We start from the raw sequence: 25,352 nt of genomic DNA on the forward strand, positions 1-25,352 counted from the left end.
CAAAGAACTTGTGATTTACATCTTCTGTGACTTTTCACATAAATCACATACAATGCATCTTATGGACTATATGATAATGTCCCATATTCATGTTACCATTATTTTAGATAATAATAAAATAACTTTATCAATCACAATATTAAGTCATACATCATGTCATACATAATGTCATACATAATATCATACATAGCATCATACAATAGGATTTAAAGGCACTAATCCTAACAACAAGCACCTATGTTAACACCCCCGGAGCCTTCAGAGGATTTGTTCATGTATCTCTCGGTTTCTGAACATGCCGTGAGCGTCGTGCTTCTTAGGGATATAGGAGTGCAACAACCAGTATATTATGTTAGTAAAACCTTGGTTGATGTCGAGACGACGTACTTGCCCCTAGAGAAGCTGGTGTTGGCACTAGTGCATGCCACAAGAAAGTTGCCACACTATTTCCAAGCTCATACCGTCTATGTCCTAACCGAATATCCCTTGCAGTCATTATTAAAGAGATCTGATTTCATGGGCCGAATAGCTAAATTGGGGATCTGGCTTGGCTCCTTCGACATTAGATACAGACCAAGAAGTTCAGTGAAGGGCTAGGTCCTTGCCGACTTCGTTGTAGAATTTTCCCTGAGGAAAGAGCTGATGGTGATTTGTCATGTCGACATTTGCCCTTGGAGGGTATATGTAGACGGTGCTTCCAACGTAACGAGGGCTGGGGCCAAAATTGTCATCATCACTTCGGAGGGGAAAAGATTGGAACATTCTCTTAGGTTGGGCTTTAGAGCTTCTAACAACGAAGCCAAGTATGAAGCTTTGATTGCCAGGTTGAAAGCTGTCCGCTATATGGGTGCTCAGGAAGTTGAGATTTACTTGGACTCTAGGTTGGTTGTTAGTCAAGTACAAGGCAGTTTCAAAGCTTGGGACCTCGAATGAAGGAATAATTACGAGTGGCAAGGCAAGTCATGGGCCACTTTCTTAAAGCAAAGGTGACCTAAGTGACCAGGGGGCAGAATCGACTTGCGAACTCTCTGGCCACCCTAGCTTCATCAATAACTGAAGAGGTACCTCGGCTAATTAAAGTGGAGCTTGTTGTAGAACCAAGCATTAACATGGCAATAGGCATTTCAGTGGTGGCATTATCTGAGCCATGTTGGATGGACCCAATCATTGATTTTTTGGTCGAAGATCAGTTGCCAGACGATGAAAAGGAAGCTGGCAGGGTACGCCAGGTAGCCGCTCGGTATTGGTTATCGACAGACCGGAAGTTGTACCGAAGGTTTTTTGGGGGGCCATATCTTTTATGTTTGCGCCCTGAGAAAGTTAGCGAACTTTTGACAAAACTCCATGAGGGGGTGTGCAGCAGCCATGTCGGAGGATGCATGTTGGCACACCGAGCGATGACCTAGAGATTTTGGTGGCCATAAATGAAAAAAGACACTGCCGAATACGTATAGAAGTGCAAATAGTGCCAAAAGAACGCCCTGTTGATCCATCAACCAGCAGGATCCTTGAATCCCGTCACCAAAATGGGGGCTAGACATTGTTGGTCCGTTTCCTAGGGCCACGAGCAATTGTAGGTTTGTTTTGGTGGCTGTGGACTACTTCACCAAATGGACGGAGGCTGAGGCATTGGCTAATATTCCGGGATGTAGATGTTAAAAAGTTTGTGTAGAAAAACATAGTTACGAGATTTGGAGTTTCAGAGTCCTTCGTGTCTGACAACGGGTTGCAGTTCGATAGCAGAGCCTTTCGCAAGTTCTGCAGCTATCTCGACATCAAGAATAGATATTCCAACCTAGCCTATCTACAAAGCCATGGCTAAGCCAAAGCTGTCAACAAGGTGATCGTGAATGGGTTTAAGAAAATATTGGAGGGTGCGAAAGGTAGATGGGCTGAGGAGCTTCTAAGCATTTTATAGGCATATCGCACAACCCCCAGAAGGTCCATGGGAGATACCCATTTTTCCCTAACATATGGAGCAGAAGTCGTCATTCCGATTGAGGTAATCCTCTGCAGTGCGTGGGTTATAGGGTTTGCTCCCACCCATAATGATGAATTGATGGCAAAGCAGTTGGATTTGTTAGAGGAATGCCAAGAATCAAAGACAATACGTCTAGTCGAGTATTAACAAAAGCTTGTCCGCCGTTATAACCAGGGCGTAAAGACAAGGGGATTCAGCGCTGGAAACTTAATACTGCGGAAGGTGGTAGGAAATATGCGAGACACCAACGAGGGAAAGTTAGCCCCGACCTGGGAAGGACCTTATAAAGTGACCACCATCGCTGGTGCAGGGGCATACTACTTGGAGAACTTAGATAAACAACCATTTCCTCGGCCATGGAATGCCCACAATTTGAAGAAATTTTACCACTGACTATCAGTTCGCGGGGGCGCAGATTTAGTATAATGTTGTATATGCACATAATTAATTAATACAAAGATGATGTTTATCTATTTCAGGTGTATTTGTACATATAATACCATCATTTGATTAATTCATTAGCTTGGTCTACGAACGTGAGGGGAAGTGAGGCCAATTACCGTAAGGACAAGAACCTGCTTCTTGGTTCGATCCTAATCACCGGGCAAGTGAAACTTATGTTAAATTATCATAAAGACAGGAACCTGCTTCTCGGTTCAATCTTAATCATAGAGTAGGTGAAAACCTTACGTCAAATTATCGTAAGGATAGAAACCTGCTTCTCGGTTCGATCCTAATCACCGAGCAGGTAAAAGCCTTACGTCAAATCATCCTGAGGACAGAAACCCGCTTCTCGGTTCGATCCTAATCACCGAGTAGGTGAAAGCCTTACATCAAATTATCCTAAGGATAGAAACCTATCCCCAGTCCGATCTTAATCACCGGGCAGGTGGAAACCTAAGCTCTAAGGACAGAAACCTAACCGCGGTCCGATCTTCATCTCCGGGTGGGTGGAAATGTTGATCGTAGGTTTATGAAAGGACAAAAACCTGTCCCCGATTCAATTTTATCTAGCAGGAATCCATTCCCGGCTCTGTTCCGATCACCAAACGCAGGATGTTTACTCACACTAAACTTTCCCAAATAAGTCGATGTACATCGAATCCGGTTCTTATTGCTGATGAGCCAATTCTTTCGAAAAATAAGCAACCCTTTCAAACCGACCACGGTCACTATGCATGCACAGGTATAATCTTCCTTTATGAAAATTGAAGTTTAGGCTACCCAGACATTAGAATCATATACACATACAGAAACCAAAAACAAGCAAGCTGAACATGGCAGAAAGAATAACTTAGTAACAGTTCAATAAATGTTCATAAATTGAACCAAGTATTCGTCAAACCATGTCTAGATGATTGATAAAAGCAAAGTAAACAGGAAAGAAAATCAAATTATTGTTCTGTCATCACAAACTAGTGACCTTGGGTAATCCAAACAAATAAAAATAGCAAGCTGAACATGGTAGAAAGAATAACTTAGTAAGAGTTCGATAAACGTTCATAAATTGAACCAAGTATTTGTCAACCATGTCTAGATGATTGATAAAAGCAAAGCGAATGGGAAAGAAAATCAAATCATTGTTCTGTGCAACACGGTGACCCTGGGCAATCCAAACAAATAAAAGCAAAAACTAAAACATGAGCGGAAAATAAAAGTTAAAAATGCATCAAACTGTAGGATCAGTGGATGAGACATGAACTACATCACCGGCCTACTTGCTTGAGATATCCTCGATTGGCTGATTGGCGGGTGGTTGCTGGATTGGCATATCTTCGGCAACATTAAGGTTGCTAGTAACTTCGAGATCAACACTCTCCACGTGAATATCAATCGCTCGCACTAGCTCCCTCATGCTGGGAGTATCCTCTTTGTCAATGGTAGCAACCTGGCTCTGAACGGGCTGGGGAGGGGCCGGGTATGGGATTTGTTCTGGATTCGTCATTGGAGAATCTTCGACGACCCCCATTGCTTGAAGGGCTGCCATCCACCCCTCTCTGAACCCGTGAGACCGGGCTCTTTGAACGACAAGCTCCATAGAGTTCTCAGCATCCGCAAAACCTTCATTGTATGACTTGTCCTCATAGGCTTCGAGGGCTGCCGTCAGGTCAGCTATTTTGTCAGCATTAGCCAAGTTTAGGTTTTCTGCCTTCGCTAGTTTAAGTTCCACGCGCCTAAGCTTGGCCTCTAGCCCGGCCAACTTCTTTTCTGCCACCTCTCGAGCCTTCTCAGAGGTCTGAGCCTTCTTTTCAGCAGCCTGACCCTTCTCCTTTGTCGTGGCAGCCACTACATCCTTGAAGGCCTTCTCCCATTCGGCATCCTCGGTAAGCTCTTTCAGCCTCTCATCAAGAACGTAAGTAAGTTGTGTAGCCTGATATTGCAATAGTGATTAGTATGGAAGCAAAAGAGTGCACACGTCAAAATAAATGCGAAGGTGAGAGAGTTACCGCTATAGTGTGCCATTGTAAACGTCTGGTCAGCAACTCCTCGTCCCCCTCCTAAAAGAAATGAACATCCTCGGGTAGGAGAAGGCCGTGCACCAGACTCTGAGCCACTCGCCCCCTATGACCTAGGGCCTAGGTCCTCAAGTTGGCAGATGTTGGCAGAATCCCGTCGCTGAACTTGAAGGTAGGCTGCCAACCCACCTTAGGCCGGGATGAGGATGCGATGCCAATGCCAACCTGGCTGACCTGGGGAGTTGGCTGGGAAGCACCCTCCGGCTCCCGGGTCGTGATCCTGCCCCGAGGAGGGGTCTTCAAAGGAGCGCCACCTGGATCCTTAGGCGGTTGATCGGCAACACACTGTCTCTTTTTGCCGCGGCCAACGGGGGGAGAAGAAGGGGTGCGGTCTTGGCCTTGAGGCTGGGGTTGGGCCGTGGGGTGAGTGTAGGACAAAAATTGGTCTGTTGTCATTTTTTTCCTAATAACCATCTTTGTGTCTTGATTGACTTCGATTGCTTCTGGCTTAGTTGCTTGGACTTGGGCTTCAAACTCTTCAACGGCTATGTGGACTTTGCGGCTTTGAGACACACGTTCGGTAGATTCGTCCCTCACTGGTGCAAGATCCTCCGCAGTAGTGTAACGGGGGCCAAGATCTCGAGCTTCATCAGTGGTCAACGTAGGCGGGAGGAGGTTTGTGTGCCGAACATCTATATACGATAGAAGTGGGCTGCCTACTAACAATGTCTGGCTGAATGATTGCCAGGTAGTATACACCTAGTTAATGCCAAGTATCAAATAGGATGCTCGGAGTTGTCTGTCCTTGTGTACAAAAATTTCTGACTTAAGTACGAAGTTAAGATCTCTCACGTGCACAACTTTGAAATTTGGTTGAAATCTTTTTGATTCCGTAACAAATCAACAAACGGACCGGTTAGCGCACACTTAAATAACTAAGTAAAGATTCAAATTTAGAGCAAATAAAGGTTCTTTGTACCGACCAACATCGCGCGGCGAAAATGGGCAAGGGAGCTCATTGGCAAACTAGTTAAGGCTTACCCGGACGAATTCCCCTGCCGAGTTTCTGTTGGAGTCGGGAAGGCATGATATCAGCCGTACTCGCATATCCCTAGTTTTTAGGTAGTAATCGGTCTTAATGTTTCTGTACAGACTGTACATGAAGTTAATGTCATGGTAGTTTAATTGTAGACCAAATATTTGGTTTAACCTAATAACACAACTCACCACTAGGTAAAAATTGAGGGGGGGGGGAGTTGGTCGGGACACAAGCCGTAAAATCTAAGGGTGCTTATAATAAGAGGGTCCATGGGGAACCTAACCCCACCCTCGAGGATAGCCATTAAGGGGAAAAACACTGTGTTTGGGCCAATACGCCTATGGAGGTTGATATCGCCCTCATGACAGTAGGCGATATCAACATTTCTAGGAACATTATAGGCTGCTCTAAAGCTAGCCAAGGATGCTTCAGAAGAGAGGAGCTAAGAATAGCCCATTCCTAAACTTGAAGATCTAGGGGAGACTAAAAAAGAGAAGATAGAGTAAAAAGGAAAGATGAACTTACTTTGGGTTCTAGGGAACAATGTTCTGGGCTGGAGAATGTGTACACGAGAGGAGTGTGCTCGGCAATGAGGAAACTGAGGAAAAAAGGATGTAAAAAGTGAAATGGGGAGTCAGGAGAAGCTATATATAGGGGCTAAAACATTTAATGAGGCAGGAGACGGGAAAAACCCCTCCTATCCCTTTTTGGTAACCCCCCCACATGTGTGGGCGCGGTTCACGAACTATTAGACGGTTCATGAACCGTTAGGTTATAATTACTGACATGTGTGACAGCCTGGCACAACGCTACTTTCAAGAAGGCTTTGATGATCATCCTATCTGCTCAACAGATAATGCTTATGATTCTCGGGGGACCATTAATGCCGCTATTATTATCATTGATTTGTTCCTAGTAATCTGTCATGAATCAAGGGAGGCTATTGTACGGGGAAAGGCCCCGGGCCCATTGGGCCTTGGACCTTAGCCTTGTGATAACGTACAAGACAGGACCCCAGGCCCATTGGGCCATGGGCCCCTCATCTTGAATTACAACACCCAACTCAATCCCCATTGTATTGACGGCCTCGGTTCCAACATACCTCAGCGCTCGACGAACCCCCTCTCCGAGGATGTTACTTCTCGGGGATACAAGGCCCCAGTAGTGCGATATTGCCTTGGAGAGTATCGCCATCGAACAACCTTTTGGAAGCAGGAACGAGTTCCAATGCCATTACCACGGTCCCCAACGGAGCCTCCACTAGGACCACTTTGAAGCGATAGAATTGGACCCCCATTCCCACTAATAGTCAAGAATAATCATGGCATCTCCACTTGTCTCAGGCTATAAATAGGAGGAAAGAATGGGAAAAGGGGGTTGGCAGTTTGAGAAAGAAACACAGAGAGGAGAATGACTACCACAAGAAGAGGGAGAGGGACTTAGAGAAATAGAGGGGCTTGCAAGATCTTAAGTAATTACCTGGGTCTCAAAGTGAAGGATCACCCATAGTAGGAAACCCAAAACCCACAAAACAAATAGATTGTGAGCCTAAAAATAGGTCGAGCCCGTTAACGACATATTTTTGGCCCGCACATTTACAATTATAAAAATCTATAAAATAATAAAAATTTTGGGAAAAAATGATATTTATTTGATTTTGTTAAGGACATATTTTGTTAGGATTAGTGCCCTTAAATCCTATTGTATGATGCTATGTATGATATTATGTATAACATTATGTATGACATGATGTATGACTTAATATTGTGATTGATAAAGTTATTTTATTATTATCTAAAATAATGGTAACATGAATATGGGACATTATCATATAGTCCATGAGATGCATTGTATGTGATTTATGTGAAAAGTCACAGAAGATGTAAATCACAAGTTCTTTGTAAACTCAGAATTTATAGTTCGTAGTCAGTGATGAAATCGGTCATTTCATCTGCGAAGACTATAACATATCAACTAAGATGATTTGTCTTGATCATGGAAGTGGAGACTTCTAGTTGATGTGTTGATATGTTTTAAGAGTTAAGACATATTGAACAGGACCGCTGTGAGATTTATTATTCTCCTAACGACTGTCAAATGAATAATAAATCTTACGACTTCTATTTGCATGAACTCTTAATCCTGAGAGAATAATGGATCTGATCATGAGGTGTAGGTTGCTTTGATATACTAGGAGTGAGATCTAAAGTGACGATCAAAATCTCAGTATGTTGAGCAGCCACATTTAGTGTTGATGGAACATATATTCTCAAGATGGAATTCATAGTCTCTTGATGGAGATATAAAATATTCCCTTGAGATAAGTTTAATGGGTTCAGTTATTCAGAGAGTTAGACCTAACCACTTTAGTAAGAAATTACTAAAGTATATATTTATGAAATTGGATTTCATAAATATATAATGAATAACTTTAAAGGATTAAATTGGGTACTCAATGATAAGATGTAGTAATTTACAAAGTGGCAGTTTACATTTATGACGTTGTGTTACTATGAATATTTTATGAAGGGTTTGCATATATAATAAAGTCTTGGGATATAATTTATTAATAAGGCCTAGAGTGCAATTATATTTATATAGTGGTATCAAATATAATTAATAGTAACTTTGGACTTGTCAAGAGTTGACGGAAAAGGTCAAGACCCATTAGAGCTAGTGTCTTATTAGTCCTTTTTGGTCCCACTCCAAGCCACACACTAAAACCTAATTGGAAAGGTCCAATAGATCAGCCCAATTAGATAATCAGTTAGTTATAAAGGGAGAAGCATACATAATTTTTTATTAGAAAAAAAAAAACGGTGCGTGAGAGAATGTGAGACACACTTTCATTCTCCCTTGAAATCTGATTGAGAGACCACACATCTTGGGCGTAAAGTGGAATTGGAGTGAAGATTAAAAGTGTTCCCAAGTGCTTCTAATCTTTGTTTTGAATTTCTCCACACTAAGGTACACCATCTTGTTCTTAAATTCTGAAATTTACATGGTGCACATTATCAATCATGAATGAAATAGATCCTTATTTGTTGCTTCTGCTATGTGTTTTGTATGAGATACAAAACCAGAATTTTTTTTTTCATATTTTATGTAATTGACTAATTTTTTGACAAAATGCACTTTACTTGTAATTGGGTAGATCTAAGATGCCTTTAATGCTTTAAGCAACAGGGTTTTAAATTCAAGTGTGTTGAGGTCTAAAATGTATATAGAAAGCATGGTAAAAGGCCCAAGGAGGTGGTTCATTGGGCCAATTCGTGGGAAATAAAAAAATTGGAAAGGAAGAGAAAGATTGGGGCTACAAAGGAGAGAGGGATGATGAACCTGAGGCACAAAAGGGAGCAAGGAGCCCATAGGAAAACAGAAAGGGGAAAGAAAAGAATTCAGCCCGCCAAGACCAGAGAAAGAAAAGGAGCTGGGGAAGGACAACGGGGGGATTGCCTGGGACCTTTGGATGTACAACACGGCTAAAGGAGGATTAAGACAGTTTAGAAGGTCCAAGGAACAAGAAACAGATAGGTCTTCTTCTCGAAGTGATCAGTAATACAGCACAAGGCTTGAAGATTTGGAAAGCAACGGCTTAGGGGTAGGAAGTCGGTGTCTCGGGAACCCAAAATAAGAAACCCATGAAAGGAAATGGCTAGGGAAACCTTCGATTTTCCCAGAAGAAGACTTCACTTATTGGGAAAAATGACAAAAGGAAGGGGCGACTAAAAGGGGTTGAGCTCGAAAAGAGAAGACAGACAAAAAGGGGACTTAGAAGGCAAAAGTGTCTCAGAGTAGAAAGTCAGCAAGACACTTTCAAAGAAAAAAAAACATCAAAAGAAGGAAGTTATGGAAAATAAGAAATGGAGCAGTCGTCAGAAGAGCTGAGATGAACAGGGGGAGCTCTAGTACCCAGGGGGCCAAGGGGAAGAATCAATGGTACCCCGAAACCCTAATGTGACACTATAAAAGAGGGAGAGCAGTCAACGTTAAGGGGCATTCAACAGTAAGGAAATCATATAGAATCATTGAGAGAAAACTCTGTAAAACTCAAGAAAAATAGGTAAATATCTCTCGGTATCCTAGAAACAACCACTATAGTACATACTTGGATTCAAAAGGATTCAAATTTTGCAAGTCTTAGAGGCTTAAATAGTCATCTAAGTCTGTAATTTTTGAGCTTATTTGGACCTTGTATTATGTCTTAGTGATCGCATTTGTAATCCATAACTAAGAAAAATTAATGGATCAGTTCTTATTGATTTGAGGATCCCGAACAATTACTCTGCGTTTTATTGTTATAATTTTGTCTTCCTTTTCTGCTTCTTGTTGCTCAACACATATTCTCGCTTGTTAGTGTGTACGTATTGCAGGAGTCTTGCCCTATTCACCACTTGGTTTTGTAAACAGCCCATTTCGCTACGGTGAACCAAGCCCAGTCTCTTCAAACTACAACAAGAGGGATCGGTGTCCTTGCTTAAACTTGGGCTTGGACACCGTCCAAGAAATTGACTCTTACAAAGTGTTAAAACCATGCAAATCTGTCCAAAAAACAAGTGAAGAAATGTTGATTCATTAAAGCTCAACAAATAGTTATCTGTCAAGCAGATAGTTATCTATCAAGACTTGACAGATATCTATCTAGACTCGACAGATACTATCTATTGAGGTATCTATCGAGAATTATGAAATTTAGATTTCCAGATCTGATTTTCTGCCCATGCTTATGTATTTGTATAGACTTTCTTTTTTCACAGCCCTAGACATATATAATACTTATTTTAAAGGCCGTCACATAAGAGAATATAAGGAGAACATATGTAAAAGGTTACCAATGCCTTATTCTCTCTGAAAGAAGCTACTGCGTGTTTGTGCCTTAGAGTTTTGTAATCAAGTGCTTCTTGATCTTCATTGTTGATGAAATGAAGAACTTTGCAGCCAACATTCTTCTTCTTCAAGTTGGTGAGTAAGTCACGTATTGGGATCCGTGCGTCAAAATGATGGCGTTTATATATTGAAGAGTTCAGAGATTCTGAAGCAGTAGAAGGTTTCTACTGTAAGTTCATTTACGGAGATTATAGAGTTTAGAGACAAAAGTTTTGTACTAGATTTGAAACTTCTCTTTATTATAGTCGATTGCTTTTTGGGAAGGTTTTCCCCTAGGTTTTTTACTGCGAAACTAGTTTGTTTTATTGGTTTCTTAGGTTATCATATCTTGTCTTATTTACTTTTTCGCTGCATATGATTTTGACATGATATTGATGTTTGTTTGTTATAACAAGTTTTTATTCATAATAAATCTAATTAACAACTTTGGTTTAAAACTGGTTAATTCTATCAACCGGGGTCTAAATTTCCCAACAGATTTGATTATTAAGAATACAGATAATAGAAAAAAAAATCTAGTATTTAATCTAAACAACCTAGATATAGAATTTGTAGCAAAATTAAGTCAAATTTGGCATTTGATCTACAATTTTCTATTTGATTACTTCATAAAGATTGATCCACAAAAATCCAAATTCAACGACTTTCAAATCAACCTAAAAAATCAAAAGCACCAATAGGATCATCACCACACAACTAAAAAAAATTTGGGTCATTGGAGAGAGAGAGAGAGAGCTCATTGCCATTTTGAGTCGACCCATCTTTGTTCTAATCAACATCTCAAAAGATATTGAACAACAATTAGTCATACCCAATTAAAACCAACACATTAAATTATCATGATTTAACTCTCATTTTCCAAAGCCTCCAACTGAAACCCATTTAGAATAAATCATCAGGTTAATCTTCAAGTTGAAATGCTTGGTCTCGTATGTTGGTGGTGGATGTTTAAATTCAAGCCTTGAGTTAACTTATTTCGTAGAGTTAGTTGATACTTTAGTGGGTCTTGACACGTTTCCTTTCTCATATTGGATTAGATTGATAGAACAAAAATCCTAACCATGATCGTGACCCAATGCAACCCAACTAGCGACTTACGATGACTAGCTCACAATCAAACCACCTAATTCATCACCACAACCATCAAGCCAAACCTTTTTATCTCCTAGAAATATGAATTTGTTTGATTGGAATTTGGGGTTGGTGAGGAAAGATCTCTCTCTCTCTCTCTCTCCCTCTCTCTCTCTCTCTCTCTCACATATTTATAATTAAAAAATAAATAAATAAAATGATGTTGTTTTTGGCTATTTAATGGAACCGACTTAACAGATTTGGATACAAGGACCATATTGAATAAAAGTAAAAATGATAGGACTAAAATGAATAAATCAAAAGTTACGTGATTGGATTTAATTTAGAGCAAAGTTAGAGGTATAATTTGTAATTTTGCATTGAAATATTTTGACATGTCGGTGGTGGGTGTTTAAATTCAAGCCTTGAGTTAACTTATTTCGTAGAGTTAGTTGATACTTTAGTGGGTCTTGACACGTTTCCTTTCTCATATTGGATTAGATTGATAGAAGGAAAATCCTAACCATGATCATGATCGAATGCGACCTAGCTATTGACTTATGATGACTAGCTCACAATCAAACCACCTAATTCATCACCACAACCATCAAGCCAAACCTTTTCATCTCCTAGAAATATGAATTTGTTTGATTGGAATTTGGGGTTGGTGAGGAAAGATCTCTCTCTCTCATATTTAAAATTAAAAAATAAATAAATAAAATGATGTTGTTTTTGGCTATTTAATGGAACCAACTTAACAAATTTGGTTACAAGGACCATATTGAATAAAAGTAAAAATGATAGGACTAAAATGAATAAATCAAAAGTTATGTAATTGGATTTAATTAAGAGCAAAGTTAAAGGTATAATTTGTAATTTTGCATTGAAATATTTTGACATGTTGAACTCTTTGTATTTATGAAGAACTTTACCTATTTTGACTATGTAGGTTTTTTTTTTGGGGGGATGGGGGGGTTAGTTCTCTAACTTTACTTTCACTCAATTCTTTTTTAAAAAAATACTTTCGCTAAATTAAATTTTCTAAGTTTTAAATTTATTCAATTTAGGCATTTTTTTTTCAATTTTTTTAATTTGCCATTAAAAAAATATTATATTTCACATGAAAAAAATCTGTAATATTAATAAAAGTATTTTATTGATTTTTTATGTGAATTTTTTTAATTAGTTAATTGCATACTTAAGTACAATTTTTTTATGGATTTGGATGAAATGTCTGAATTGAATAAATTTTAAATTTTTTTTGAGAAGAATAAATTTTAAATTTAGATGACTCAATTAAACAAAAGTAAAATTAGAGTACTAAATGAATTTTAGTCAAAGTTAACGGATTTAATTTATATTTTAACAGTTTTTTTTATAAAATTTTTAACTTGGTGTACCTATTTGAAAAATTGGCATGTTGAACTATTTTGAATAGATACAATTACTCTTTTTTATGGAGAAGTATACCTGATTTTTGTAGCCTATTTATTAATGTTTGTGGACTATTTCCTGTTGATTTTGTAATTGGCTTGGTGGATATATCATATACATGTTATAAGAGTTCTTCGTCATATAATTGCCTTGAATTACAATAATATAACTGATTTCCGTGGCTTACCAAACACTTCGCATCAAACACCATCCCTTCCTTTATGTGTTTGGTTCTACAACCAACAACAAAAAAAAATAAAAAATAAAAAATCAAGGGGCTATTTTTTTTTTTTTGAGAAGAAAATTGAGGGGCTATTTGGTATAAGAATTTAAATACATATTTTCAGTTTTTAAACAATATTACATACATTTTCATACACATTTTCATCACACGTATTTAAAAAAAATACAAACAACTTTACTAGAACAACAATACCAAAAAATCTCTCCTAGAGCCAAAAATCAAAAATCAAAAGAGGTCATCATTTTCTATACAAAAACGAGTTATTTTCCACATCACGTACTACCTTTTATATCCATTGGATTGATCTCACCTAGATTCGTGCTTAACTTTTCAGGCTCGCTATAGGAAAGAAAATTCCACCCTCATTCATTCAACCACACTTTTCTCCTAACTTTCTCTAAAGATCGAGAGAGCTCCAGCCCTCAGTATGCATCCCTACATTAACACTATCAAATATTCATATAAAAAAAAACCCCACTTGCCTTAGCTAGGCGCCGACCTTAATTAAAAAAAAAAAAGAAAAAAAAAAAGGAATATCTATCCGTTTCTTCCAACCTCCGAACCATAACCTCACACGTGTCCCACCCTGACTCACCCTCACCTATATCCCCCGGTCATCCTATCAAACCCCCCTCTTTCTTTTTTTCAGCTTCACAAGCACAACCCCACCTAACCTTTCACATTTTCTAGTACACGAAAATTTCAATCAAAGCAAAATAAAAAAAGAAAAGAAAAGAAAAAGAAAACCTAGTAGACGCCGACGACGCGGAAGCCTTCCTCGAAATATCCGATCTACTCTGCGCGTACCATAACAGGTACCAGTTTTGAACCTTTCTCTCTCCTTCTCATATGTATACTAACTTTGTCTCTTTTTTTTCAGAACTTGATGTCAAGAAAGATGATTACTTTTGTTTAGAAATAAACAGCACCTAAGTTTGTTTGCTGTTTCTTTTTTTCTTTTTTGGAACACCCAGAGGAATTTTTTGGGTCAGATTGGCCTAATCTGGGTTCTGATTCATAGATCTAACCGTTTGGTGAGTTTTTACTTTCTGGGTATGTGTTTATTCTTAATTTTGATTTTCTGTCTCTTTGTTTTGGATGATTTTATAGATTCTGTTTAAATTTTTGATGGTATATGTTTGGATGCAAGCGATTTATGGTTGAAAGTTGAAACCTTTTGCTGTTGATGTATAATTTTGTTTTGCAAGAAGTGGGTTTGGGTCTTGGATCTTGATTTTCTTAAAAAATATATATATATTTGCTGTAAATTTGTAACGAAAGTAGGAGAAGAGAAGGGTAGCCTTCTCTTTCAATTTTTTTTTGGTTTTGGTTTTGGTTTTTGCTCTTGAAAGCTGGGTTCATGAGACTACCCCTGTGAAAATGGAAATTATGGGATCTAGATCTGTTGTATGAATATGATTTGAAGGAAGTCAAGTGATTATTTCTTTTGGGTTAGTCTCTATCTTGATTTTATTGCTGAGAAGAAAGAAGAAATGAGAAAGATCTAAATTTTCATATTAAATGATTACATGTGGCGGATCTTGGCTAGTTTGTTTAGGCTTCATAGTCGACCCAGAAATTTTGAGATGGCATGTTGTTGTTGTTGTTTCTTGATGGTGGGTTATTAAAATCTGAAAAATAAAATCTCTACTTAGTTAAGAATGATAATTGCACTAGTATCCACGAAATGGAAATGGAATTCATTGAGTATTTTGTTTGGTTCTATTTATTATCCATAGATAGGTTGGTGTTTTGGTGGAAACATCTTTGCTGAAATGATTACTTTCCTGCTGTTGTCTGAAGGATTTGGTTATGCTGCATGCAAAAATTCTGAATTGTATTAATTATTTTCATATGGTGCAGGAAATTGGTGCTTTGTGTTATGTTTTTCTGATGCTTTTTTTCCCTGCTCGTTTTAACTTTCTTGTGCAGTTAATTCATTGAAATGAGTCGTCCACATGACTTACCCCATCCCTTCTTCCATTTTGGAAATCCTTTCCGGATGATATCACCCAAGGGTTCCAATTTGTCTAAAAGGCTTCTTTTACTGTTGAACAATTTTGAGGAAACCTTGGCAGGGAGGCTGAAAAAGCTTAACCCGAAGGACAAGGATGGAGTCCTCAGCTTGTCATGGATGAAATTAGCAATGGTCTCGCTTTGTGAAACTCATAACGACATAAAAACCCTCATAACTGACCTTGAACACCCAGTGTGCGACTGGGATGAGAAATGGATAGATGCATACTTGGACATCAGTGTGAATTTGCTTGATATATGCAATGCTTTTAGCTCTGAAATCTCAAGGTTGAAGCAGGGCCATCTCTTGCTTCAGTGTGTGCTGCACAATTTGGATTCCAGCTCTTCAAAGCAGTTTATCAAGGCTCGATCTTCACTTGATGCATGGAGACAGCATATTAGTTCAAAGAACCCTAGGGTTGAAAACTGTTCCACCATTTTGAACAAGCTTGGGGAATCACTGGATCTTCCCAAGGTTAAGAACTCAGCCAAAGGGAAGGTTTTAATGCGAGCTATGTATGGGGTTAAGGTGGGGACGGTATTTATCTGCAGTGTCTTCACATCAGCCTTCTCTGGTTCTGCAAGAAAGTTGTTTGATTTGAATGTTGATGACAAATATATGTGGGCTCAAGCCTTTACCGGTTTGCAAACTAGCATTAATAGCGAAATTACTAATTTATATTCAAGTGGAAGATTTACAGCTTTGAAAGAGCTCGAAGCAGTTGATACAAGTGTAAAGAAATTGTATCCCATGATTCAAGATGGTGTGGACCCTATTGAAGTGGAAGCATTCCAGAATTCCGTTTCAGATTTGGCAAGGAGAGCAGAGGGACTTTCACAGGGACTAGATCTTCTTACAAAGGAAGTTGATGGCTTTTTTCATGTAGTTTTAAGTGGGCGTGATGCTTTGCTCTGTAATCTTAGAGAGAGTGGTACTGTCTCTGACCCAAAGCTAGGTTGCAAAGTAGTAGAAATAGTACAATCTTAATTATGTTGAAGCTACTATACTCTCTCCTGAATACAAACGGGTTTAGGCATGGGGTTTTATGTTTTCTTATCAATGAAAGTTCGCCATATTATTTTGCTTGTTGTATCCAGTACGGTGTGAGTTATAGGGTTTGTTGTGTTACTGTTCTAACAATTTGTATATGTATGTTGTACTGTGTGATGTCAATATTATATAAAAGGTTATGTTGTTTGGAGAAATGTTTATTATTTTGGAACTTGACAATGCAGCATAGGTTATAATTATGAAGCGTTTTGCTCTCCAATTAAGCTATTCTGTTAGGATTTGTGCACTGACATTTTTTTGACAGTTACTGGTTCTTTATCTGATTCTCAATATTAATTTTCCGGATCAGTCTTTGATGTTATTGCTTAATTCTAAATTATCTTGTCATAGGTAGGAGCTCATCTCATGTAAATTTGTCATGTAAACTGTTATCCCTCTCTCTTGCATTCAAACCTAAACCCCTAGCTATTTTATACTTCATTAAAGATATGGATTGAGTTAATTACGCATATTTGTATTATGGAAGGAAGATAAAAGAAGATGATGCCTTAAATAGCATACTAATCAGAACAGCTTGAATCAATCTGGACATCTTCGTCTCTTTGTTGATACTCTGCATTTGATTTCATATCTTACTGTCTAGATTATTCTGCAAGACAATTTCTTCGTCTAGTCTAGCAGTGTTTGAGGGGAAGTTTATCATGGTAAGCATCTGTTCCGTGTTTACTCTTTTGTGACTTTTGACTATATTGTAAATTAGAACATGTCCGTCATTATTAAAATAAAAGAAAAGAGCAAGCAATCTGGCTACTACTAGGAAGAAAAAAGATGCATAAAAATGAGATAATGTGTTAAACAGACCTTGAAATGATTTATGCACATTATGGGCATGATCCATGATATTTTGAAGCTTTATTAAACTGGGCCAAGCGTTTATGGATGGGTTTGGAAGATTTTAGGTGACTAAGAGTATCTCATTAAAGGTGCTAAAAATACTAAATGCTATTTTTAGCATTTTTAACACATCAAATGATAAAAACTCACTTTCGTTAAACATGCTAAGTCTTAAAAAGATTTAGCACCAAGCTACAGTGAGCTTGTATCAATACAAGCTCATTGGAGTTGGATTGTAAAAAAAAAAAGGTTTTTTATTTCGCCTAACGGATCAATTTTTTTTTCTCTTTCCTACTCACTGCTCTCTTATCTCTTTGGTGTTTCGTGGTCTGTTGTGGTCCAGCGTTGTCTCTTCTTCCAAAACCCGATCTCTGCTCATCGCCGATCACTCTCGTCGCTAGCTCACCAGTGGATGGACCGGTGGTGGATGGGTATGTTTTGTGGTTTTGGATGGGTATGGTGTGGATTGGTGGTGGTGGATGGGTATGGTTTGTGATTTGGTGGGTATTGGTAGTGCTCGGCAATGGTTTTGATGGGGTTGAGATCGAGGTGGTGGGTTTTGGCTGGGGTTGAGATTGGGGTGATGGGTTTTGGTTGGGGTTGAGAACGGGGTGGGGGGGGGGTGGGGGTTTTGGGTTCGATGATCCGATGTTGTTCTAGGTCACAGTGCGGTGTTATTGGGTCGTGGTTTTGATCTTGATGTTGGGTCATTGACGGTCGTGGGTCGTGTTCCTGGGTTATGGGCGTGGTGGCGTTTGAGATTGGTGTGGTGGTGTTTGAGATTAGCGTGATGGCTTTTGAGATCGTACGTTTGGTTCGGGTTTGATTCTCGCTGTGGCTGTGGCTGTAGTGTTTGGCCATGTGTGTGGTTTTGGTGATGGGTTTTTGGCCATGGATGGTGATGGGTCATGGGTTTGGTTGGGTTAAGTTGGGTATGAGTGGTGGTGGGTTTTGGTTGAGGTTGAGATCATGGTGGGTGTGTGGTGGGTATTGTGGTTGTTGGTATTAGGGTGAGGCTGGGCTGTGGTGGTGGCTGGCAGTGGCTAGCCTTGGGTGTGGGTTGTGTTGTGGGTTGAGAAAGATGGAGAGAGAGAAAGAGGGAGAGTGAAAAATAATAACAAAAAAAATGAATAAAAATATTAAAGAAAGATTATTTAAATGAAGTTGTAAAAAAAATAGAAGGTTTGATGATTGATATTATAAAATGAGGTGTTAAAATTGTAAAAGTAATGTTTTGAGATTATAAATACTAAAATTTTTACAATTGTTGACGATAATGCTCTATATCTCTTAACTGTTAAAATATCATTTGGTTATTTTCCTATGGCTTCTCAATTCTCGTGCCTCAGGCCCTCAGCCCTCAAAGCCTCTTTAGCTCAAAGCTGGGACTGATTCTTTTTGCCTATGCTGTGAGGCTACGTGATTGGAGTTTTCAAGCAAAAGAAGTACGTGATTGGAGTTTTCAAGCAAAAGAAGTACGTGATTGGAGTTTTCAAGCAAAAGAAGAAAACTAAAAATGTCAAGTGCCTGAGGCTGATTAATCCTTCGTTGCTTGCTACATTTGGGCAATTTTTGTGCGAAAGAATGATATTTTGATTTCTACCGGTTGAATTCTGCCGTAGCAAAACCAAAAAAAAAAAAGAAAAAGAAAAAGAAAAAAGAAAAAAGAAAAAGAAAAAAAGAAGAAGATTATGTTTTATGCCGGTTTAGGCAATTCCCGACCATTACAAAAAGCATCTTAGGTATCTTCTCTTTCATTGCAGTGGGTCTTGTAATCATATAGAATTCAAATGCTAGAAGATGAGACACATATCAAAACCATTAAATACTTTGTGTGAGTTTTGTAATAGTATAAGATTCACATGCTAGGAGAGGAGACATATATTGAATATATAAGATACTTGGTCCAGGATTTTGTAATTGTATAAGATTCTATGAGAGAAGAAATTTGTTGCATACATGAGATGCTTTACGTGGACCAAGGAATTGAAGCATATGCTTGTTCATGGACAATGGGGAAGGGGCATATGCTTGTTTTCAGGGTTATAGTCAAAAAGGGTTTGCAACTATGGACTTGGACCTGTCATTATTGGTGCAAATATGAAAAATTGTCCTAATTAGTGGGGCCCATCCTATCGCTGTTAGTGAGAAACACGTTTTTAGTAGATTGCTCTTCCAAGTACATATTATATATTTCTCTATTAGCTAGCTTAGTTTAATAATAATTAAATAGTTTGCAAAATGGATCTTTGTCAGCTCTGGTTGGTTTCATTGTTTTAAAACTTGGATTAGTCTGGTCAGGGAACGGTGCTTATGAATGCGTTTGGATCCAAGTCTGCGTCCCACGTCCACGTTTTGCTTCCCTTTTTTTTTTTTTTTTTTTTTAACCCAGCCGCAGTGTTTGACTATTCAGCCATGAACAGTGCACAAATGCACTGTTCATGGGTCCCACAAATTTAAATTTTTAAAAAATTTTTCATTAAAAATTGCCAGATTATTCACACATTTAAAAATTATTTTGCTACAGTGTTTTCAGTTTTCAGTTTTCAGTTTCAGCAAAATAAGTTCTATCCAAACGGACTCTATATCGACCTGGTCCAAGTTAAAACTTAAAAACCACACTATTTCAATCTTGGTAAGCTACTGGTGAAAACCTTTCAAAACCAGGGGATTGGATCAAGTTGGACTGGTTGTTTCTTTCAAATGTTGACTATTTTGAAAAAATATGCATCATACGCATCGAGTCATCATCTTTATTATATTAAAAAAAAAAGATTAGGTACCGATAAAAAAATAATATAATTAGGTCATTCATTTAACTCAAATTACCTAATATATATTTAGATACCGCTTATTTTTGTTAAAAACTGAAAATTTATTATTGAAAACAATAAAAAAATAATTTATAGATTACTGATTGCTGCTGAATGTACTGTATATTTGCTTTAATGCATTGTTCATGTCTCAGTGCAACAGGTGCACAAAAAAAAAAAAAAAAAAAGAAGACAAAAACGCAGTGTATTTATATATTTTATTATTTATGATACCATTATGGTTCAACTTCCAATTAATTGAATCCTAGCCCGAATTAGAAATGTTGAACTTCTCTGTGTTTTTAGTTCTTATAATGGTTTAGTTCTTAGATCATTCATTTTAAAACGATGGACTATGGCTCCTCTGTGCATAGATGCGATTTGGAAGTGCCATGAGGTTATATTTACATGTAATCTCTAGGAAGTTCTTGTAGAGAGGTTGTAGGATGGTTGGGGCACAAACATTCATTTCGGACTAAATAGTCTTATCTGACGCTAAAACGCTAACCATGGGAAAAGATGAATGAAAGTTTTCAGAGCTCAGTCGCAAGAAAGGTTTTCAAATTTTTTATAAATCATTCGTTGGATGTGGGCAAGCATTTGCTCGATCAGAACGATGGAGAGGTCATTTGTCTGACTACAACTCCATGGAAGATGTATTTTCGATAATTCTAGCCTCTAGTAAGCAAGGTGGTGCGAGAGTAGGTATTGTGCTTTTCTCTTCATGGTTTACTTTCTCATTGTATATATTGTTTTTTTTTTTCCTTTCCCATGCACAAACAATGTAGCTAACTATGAAGCATTGATCATCAGATTAGAACTAGCAGCACCAATGGACATGCGATCCACATTAAAGTTAAGAGTGATTCTCAGCTAGTAGTGAGGCAAGTGATCATTGCTAAGTATCAGATAATAGAAACAAAGCAACAACCATAATGACATACTGCCCACAAAATAAATTTGTTTTGCCACAACGTAATTTCTAGCTTGACATGTGATAATTGTAGGGATGAACAGGAAGATGTGACCTATGCTCTATGTTCTTGCCTAGCGATTGGGGAAACTTGGTGTGGAATTGCTTGAGTGAAACCTACTTAAAGTTTTTCAACATTACCTTCTTTGATGTTAATTCATATGATAGACTACTTGAGCAAGTCGGAATCGTAGATCTTCTGTACTACAAGTTAGCTCTTTTGGAATTATAGAAATGAGACACGAATGGGACTTCAAGCATTTTGTTCATCCCTGGATATTTTGGTTCGGAAAACAAATGATTTCGCGATCCGTTTCTTGGAACTTAATGATAGAATCAAGATTGAGAGGATATCCTTTGTTTAATAAACTATGTGTAAAGCTTAATTTGTAATAAGTCTACTCTTGGGTTAGTACTTTTTGCCATAAGGTTGCATCTTGATTCTTGTCATTTTTAATAAAATATTATGTCTATTTTACTTTTTTTTTTTTTAAATTCTTAGGCTCAACAAAAGTTAGTTGATGCATTTAATATTTTAAAAAAAAAAAAAAACGCGCACACATACAAAAAAGAGAGTGAGATTCTAAAAGGTATGGTTCCTTTGGAGAATACACTACTAATTATGGAGATAATGGTAACAATGACTAGGATCATGGAGATAAGAATGATTAGATAAAACGATAAATGTGATGAAAAAAAAAAAAACTATTTTGAATAATATATTGAGTAGGGAGAACTATGTTTTTAAATACTATACTTTAGGGATTGTTTCAAATTAAACCTTATAGTTTTTGTAGTTTCAAATGAAACACTAGGCTTTTAAATTGTATCACTTTACTATTCAATTCATATAAATTTAAACACCCGTCAAACCTAAAATCAAACCCCCAAATCAAATTTGAAAAGTCCAAGGTTTAAATTGTAATTACCTTAAACTATAGTGTTTAATTTGGAACTAGATTGTTTAATTAATTTGAAACTGACTCTAAGATATGATTAAAAATAAGTAATTTACCTTATCAAATATTATAATTTTTGGTTTTGATCAAGTGTGTCACATTACATAAATATTTTCTTTTCTAGTTGATTTATTTACTTGGAATTTTTAAATATTATTGCATAGATGATAATAAAATAAATTATTACTTGAATAGAGCTAAAAATTGTATATATATATATATATATATATGTGTGTGTGTGTGTGTGTGTGTGTGTGTGAGTGCGTGCGCGCGCGTTTATATTTTTTTCAAAAATATTTATACATATTTACTTATCATATGACCAATGATATACAAAAAAAAAAAGTGATTTGTGATACAAGAGAATGTTGATTAAGAAAGATATAATTAATGATTTGATGACAATAAAGTTTACCAAATTTGTTGAGCAATTAGATTGAGTTCATATACTCGTGACTGTGTAAAGAAAAAGGAGGGAAAAAAATTTCTACATATATATATATATATATTAATAATTCAATAGTTGCAATAGAGGAATGAAGATTTGAATCTTTGATGTTTCCAATGGAAACATATGTTGGTCCAATTGAGCTAATGGCTAATGCTTCTTAAGTAGTTTGATGCTTTGATTTCCTAGAATGGGTTTTGGTTGGATATCTAATAAATTCCAATTTCGATGTCTCTAGCATATTGAATTTTTTTGTTTTCAAATGGTGTGCATTTAGCATTATGACCAGTTTGGATTAAGGAAAAGAGGGGGAGAATAAAGTAAAGTTGGCAAAATTTTAGCCAACTCTACTATACTCATCTCTATTCTCTTGCTCTCTCTCTCTTCCTCTTGATTGTAACTAGCCTTTTGCTTATTTGGCATTTTGATAATCATCTTTTGTTTAAAGCGGACTAAAGTATATTTATACCTCAAAAAGTGAAAAAAACGAGATTTTAAAAAGTCCTTAAAACAAAATAAGCTAAAAAATTACGAAAATGCTTGTGACAAATGTACAATCATCTCGTTTACTTCATGATAGGCCAAGAATGTATTGACCACTTGTGATGGATTAATTGATTAATTAGCCAAGTTTATTAATTAATCAAATTAACATGCAATGTATGTGGCAGCATAAACAAATCATCAACTAAAAATAAGATGTAGCGGAAAATAAAGTTGACAAGGTGATTTGTTTTCAAATGAGAAAAAACTCATATACAAAAACCCCACTGGGTGATTTTAAGGTCACCACTCTCGAGAATTCACTATTATCACAACAAGCGATCACAAGTAAAGGAATCCTAGTACCTTATACCAACCTACAGTAAGGGTTCCCCAATACCCAATTGGACTTGTTCTGTAGTGACAATATCTTCTTTTAATGCATGGCTCCCAGTATGTGACTAACCAATAGATGCATAGATCTCAATACGTGACTTAATCACCAACTTGAGAAGGATGTTGGTTGCAAAGTTCTTTAGTTCATCACACGATGAAGACTACAAAATTGCTTGGTCACAAAACCCTACAGTGTACAAACATAGCAGCTTCTTCAAGAGAAAGAAGAACTAGGGCAAATTATGTTTCCGGTCACAATTTGCATGAACAACACTTTGCTTCACACTCGTGCAACTGTTCAACCTGTGACGGCCCTTAAAATAATCATTATATATGTTTAGGGTTGTAAGAAAAGAAAGCTCAAACACATACTCACAGATTGGAATGAAATTAGAACTAAAAATCTGATTTTCATAATTCTCAATAGATATCCTATCTGTCGAGTAGCTGTCGAGCTTCGAGCTTAAACAACTTTTTTAAACCTCGATAGATACTAGTTATCGAGCTAGCTGTCGAGATTTAAAATCCAGCACTTCATCACTTGATTCTTGGATAGACTTGCATGAATTTAACACTTGAACTTGAAACCTTGTTCCTTGAAGTATTAAACACATCCTAGATCTACCTAATTACAAGTAAAATGCGTTTTGTCAAAGGATTAGCCAATACATGATGACATATGTTCCTAACATGAATCACAAATGTCTTAACACTTCATTTTCCCCTTTAAATGGTCAAAATTGCATTAAGAATTGAACTTGAAGTTGAACCTCTAGAAAGCAATTTTATAATCTCATTTCCTCTCCCTTTTATATCTGTTAATTTGTTAAAAAAAAAGACTTAAAAATTTTAGTATGAAATTTGATCAAATATATAGCAAACATGGGGCACCACCATTGAGCTATCAATTAAATCCCAACTATTTATATTATTAAAAAGTCACAAAAATAATAATGTGATTACCCTTATTAAAAAAAAAAAAGGATTGGTTGGAGTTTAAAGCAAGACTAGCAATTAAACGTGTTGCTGCATTGCAGTTCCTCCGAACCCAACAAAACTTAAATGAAACAAAATAATCAGATAAACTACGAATATTACTAATCAAGAGGACATAGAAGTAAAGAAAAAGGGAGCATGTAGTTTCCTTTCTCTCCCAGGTAGGAGTCCCTCCCTCTCATCCTAAACAGTCGAGCACTCTCTCCCTCACTCCCGCCATTAGGGTTTTTTCTAGGGTATGCCCCTCACTGTCTTCTAACGCCGCCATGGAACAAGCGGTGGTAGAAGGATTACTCAACCTTCATCTCATAAAGGAGGAGGAAGAAGAAATTGCAATTACAACAAGGAGTAAATCAGAACTACTTAAAGAATGCTCTTTGAGCCTCTTCGGTAGGCTGCTATCAGATCGACACCAAAACCAAAGGGCACTGAAGAATACGCTGAGATCGGCATGGAAAATGGGCTTAGACTTGCAGATTGTAGATGTGAGAAACAATATACTACAATTCAAATTCAGCTCTGAGTACCAACTGCAGTGGGTTGAAAAAAATGGGCCTTGGAATTTTGACAATAATCTTCTGTTGCTATGCAGATGGAAAAAAGGTCTCTCAGCTACAAATATTACCTTTACCCATTCCCCTTTCTGGGTCCAGATCTAAGGACTTCCCTTTGAGCACATGTTAGATGAAGTAGGTAGAGAACTTGAAAACAGTTTGGGGAAATTTATTGAGTTAGATTGAGGAGCAAGATAGGCAAATCAGGCAAATTTATGCGAATCAGAGTGGATTTACAACTTGATAAACCCCTTAGGCGTGGGGGTAAGGTAGCCAGTGTAGATGGTGAAAAGTTTTGGGTAAACTTTAAATACAAAAGGCTTCCTAACTTTTGCTTTCATTGTGGTAGACTGGGACAAGATGACAAGCACTGTCCGGAGATCCTGGACCAACAAAGCTTGTCTAGGCAATATGGCAATTAGCTCCGAGCGCAAGGAAACTCTAAATGGGGGATGGAAAAATTAAAATCCACTAGCAGTGGAGGTCGAGATGATGGTAACGAAGACAAAGTAGAAGAATACATACAAACCACGACAAAAAACTCTTACACCTCAGTGACAGATGGTGGTGAAGGCATTTTAGGCAATGGTGGCAATTTGAGAAAGGAAATTTTGAAAAACATGGAGATGTGTGATGTCACAGGTTACGAGGAAAACATGTTAGTGAAAAATTAGAGTGGATGGGATTACTCTACGC

The 25,352-nt window shown here is 37.4% G+C and overlaps 2 protein-coding genes across 4 annotated transcripts; both read left to right on the forward strand.

Annotated features, from left to right (window-relative positions):
* The first annotated feature begins 237 nt into the window (after positions 1-237).
* LOC142616362 (uncharacterized) lies at positions 238-933 on the forward strand. Its single transcript, XM_075789234.1, has 2 exons — positions 238-580; positions 689-933. Exons 1-2 carry the CDS (start codon positions 238-240, stop codon positions 931-933), a joined length of 588 nt encoding a protein of 195 aa, XP_075645349.1.
* A 12,811-nt stretch (positions 934-13,744) lies between these two features.
* On the forward strand, positions 13,745-16,334 carry LOC142615612 (protein BPS1, chloroplastic). Of its 3 annotated transcripts, none has more exons than XM_075788349.1 (3): positions 13,745-13,927; positions 13,993-14,165; positions 15,045-16,334. In XM_075788349.1, the coding sequence occupies exon 3, from the start codon at positions 15,058-15,060 to the stop codon at positions 16,114-16,116; it is 1,059 nt and encodes a 352-aa protein (XP_075644464.1). In that variant the 5' UTR covers positions 13,745-13,927; positions 13,993-14,165; positions 15,045-15,057; the 3' UTR covers positions 16,117-16,334. The 3 variants fall into 3 exon arrangements, with proteins under 3 accessions (XP_075644464.1, XP_075644463.1, XP_075644465.1); XM_075788348.1 differs by having other exon boundaries at positions 13,750-13,927; positions 13,993-14,146; XM_075788350.1 differs by lacking the exon at positions 13,993-14,165 and having other exon boundaries at positions 13,750-13,927.
* Positions 16,335-25,352: the final 9,018 nt, after the last annotated feature.

The sequence above is a fragment of the Castanea sativa genome, chromosome 11, assembly GCF_040712315.1.
Source record: "Castanea sativa cultivar Marrone di Chiusa Pesio chromosome 11, ASM4071231v1".
Classification (NCBI taxonomy): Eukaryota; Viridiplantae; Streptophyta; class Magnoliopsida; order Fagales; family Fagaceae; genus Castanea; species Castanea sativa.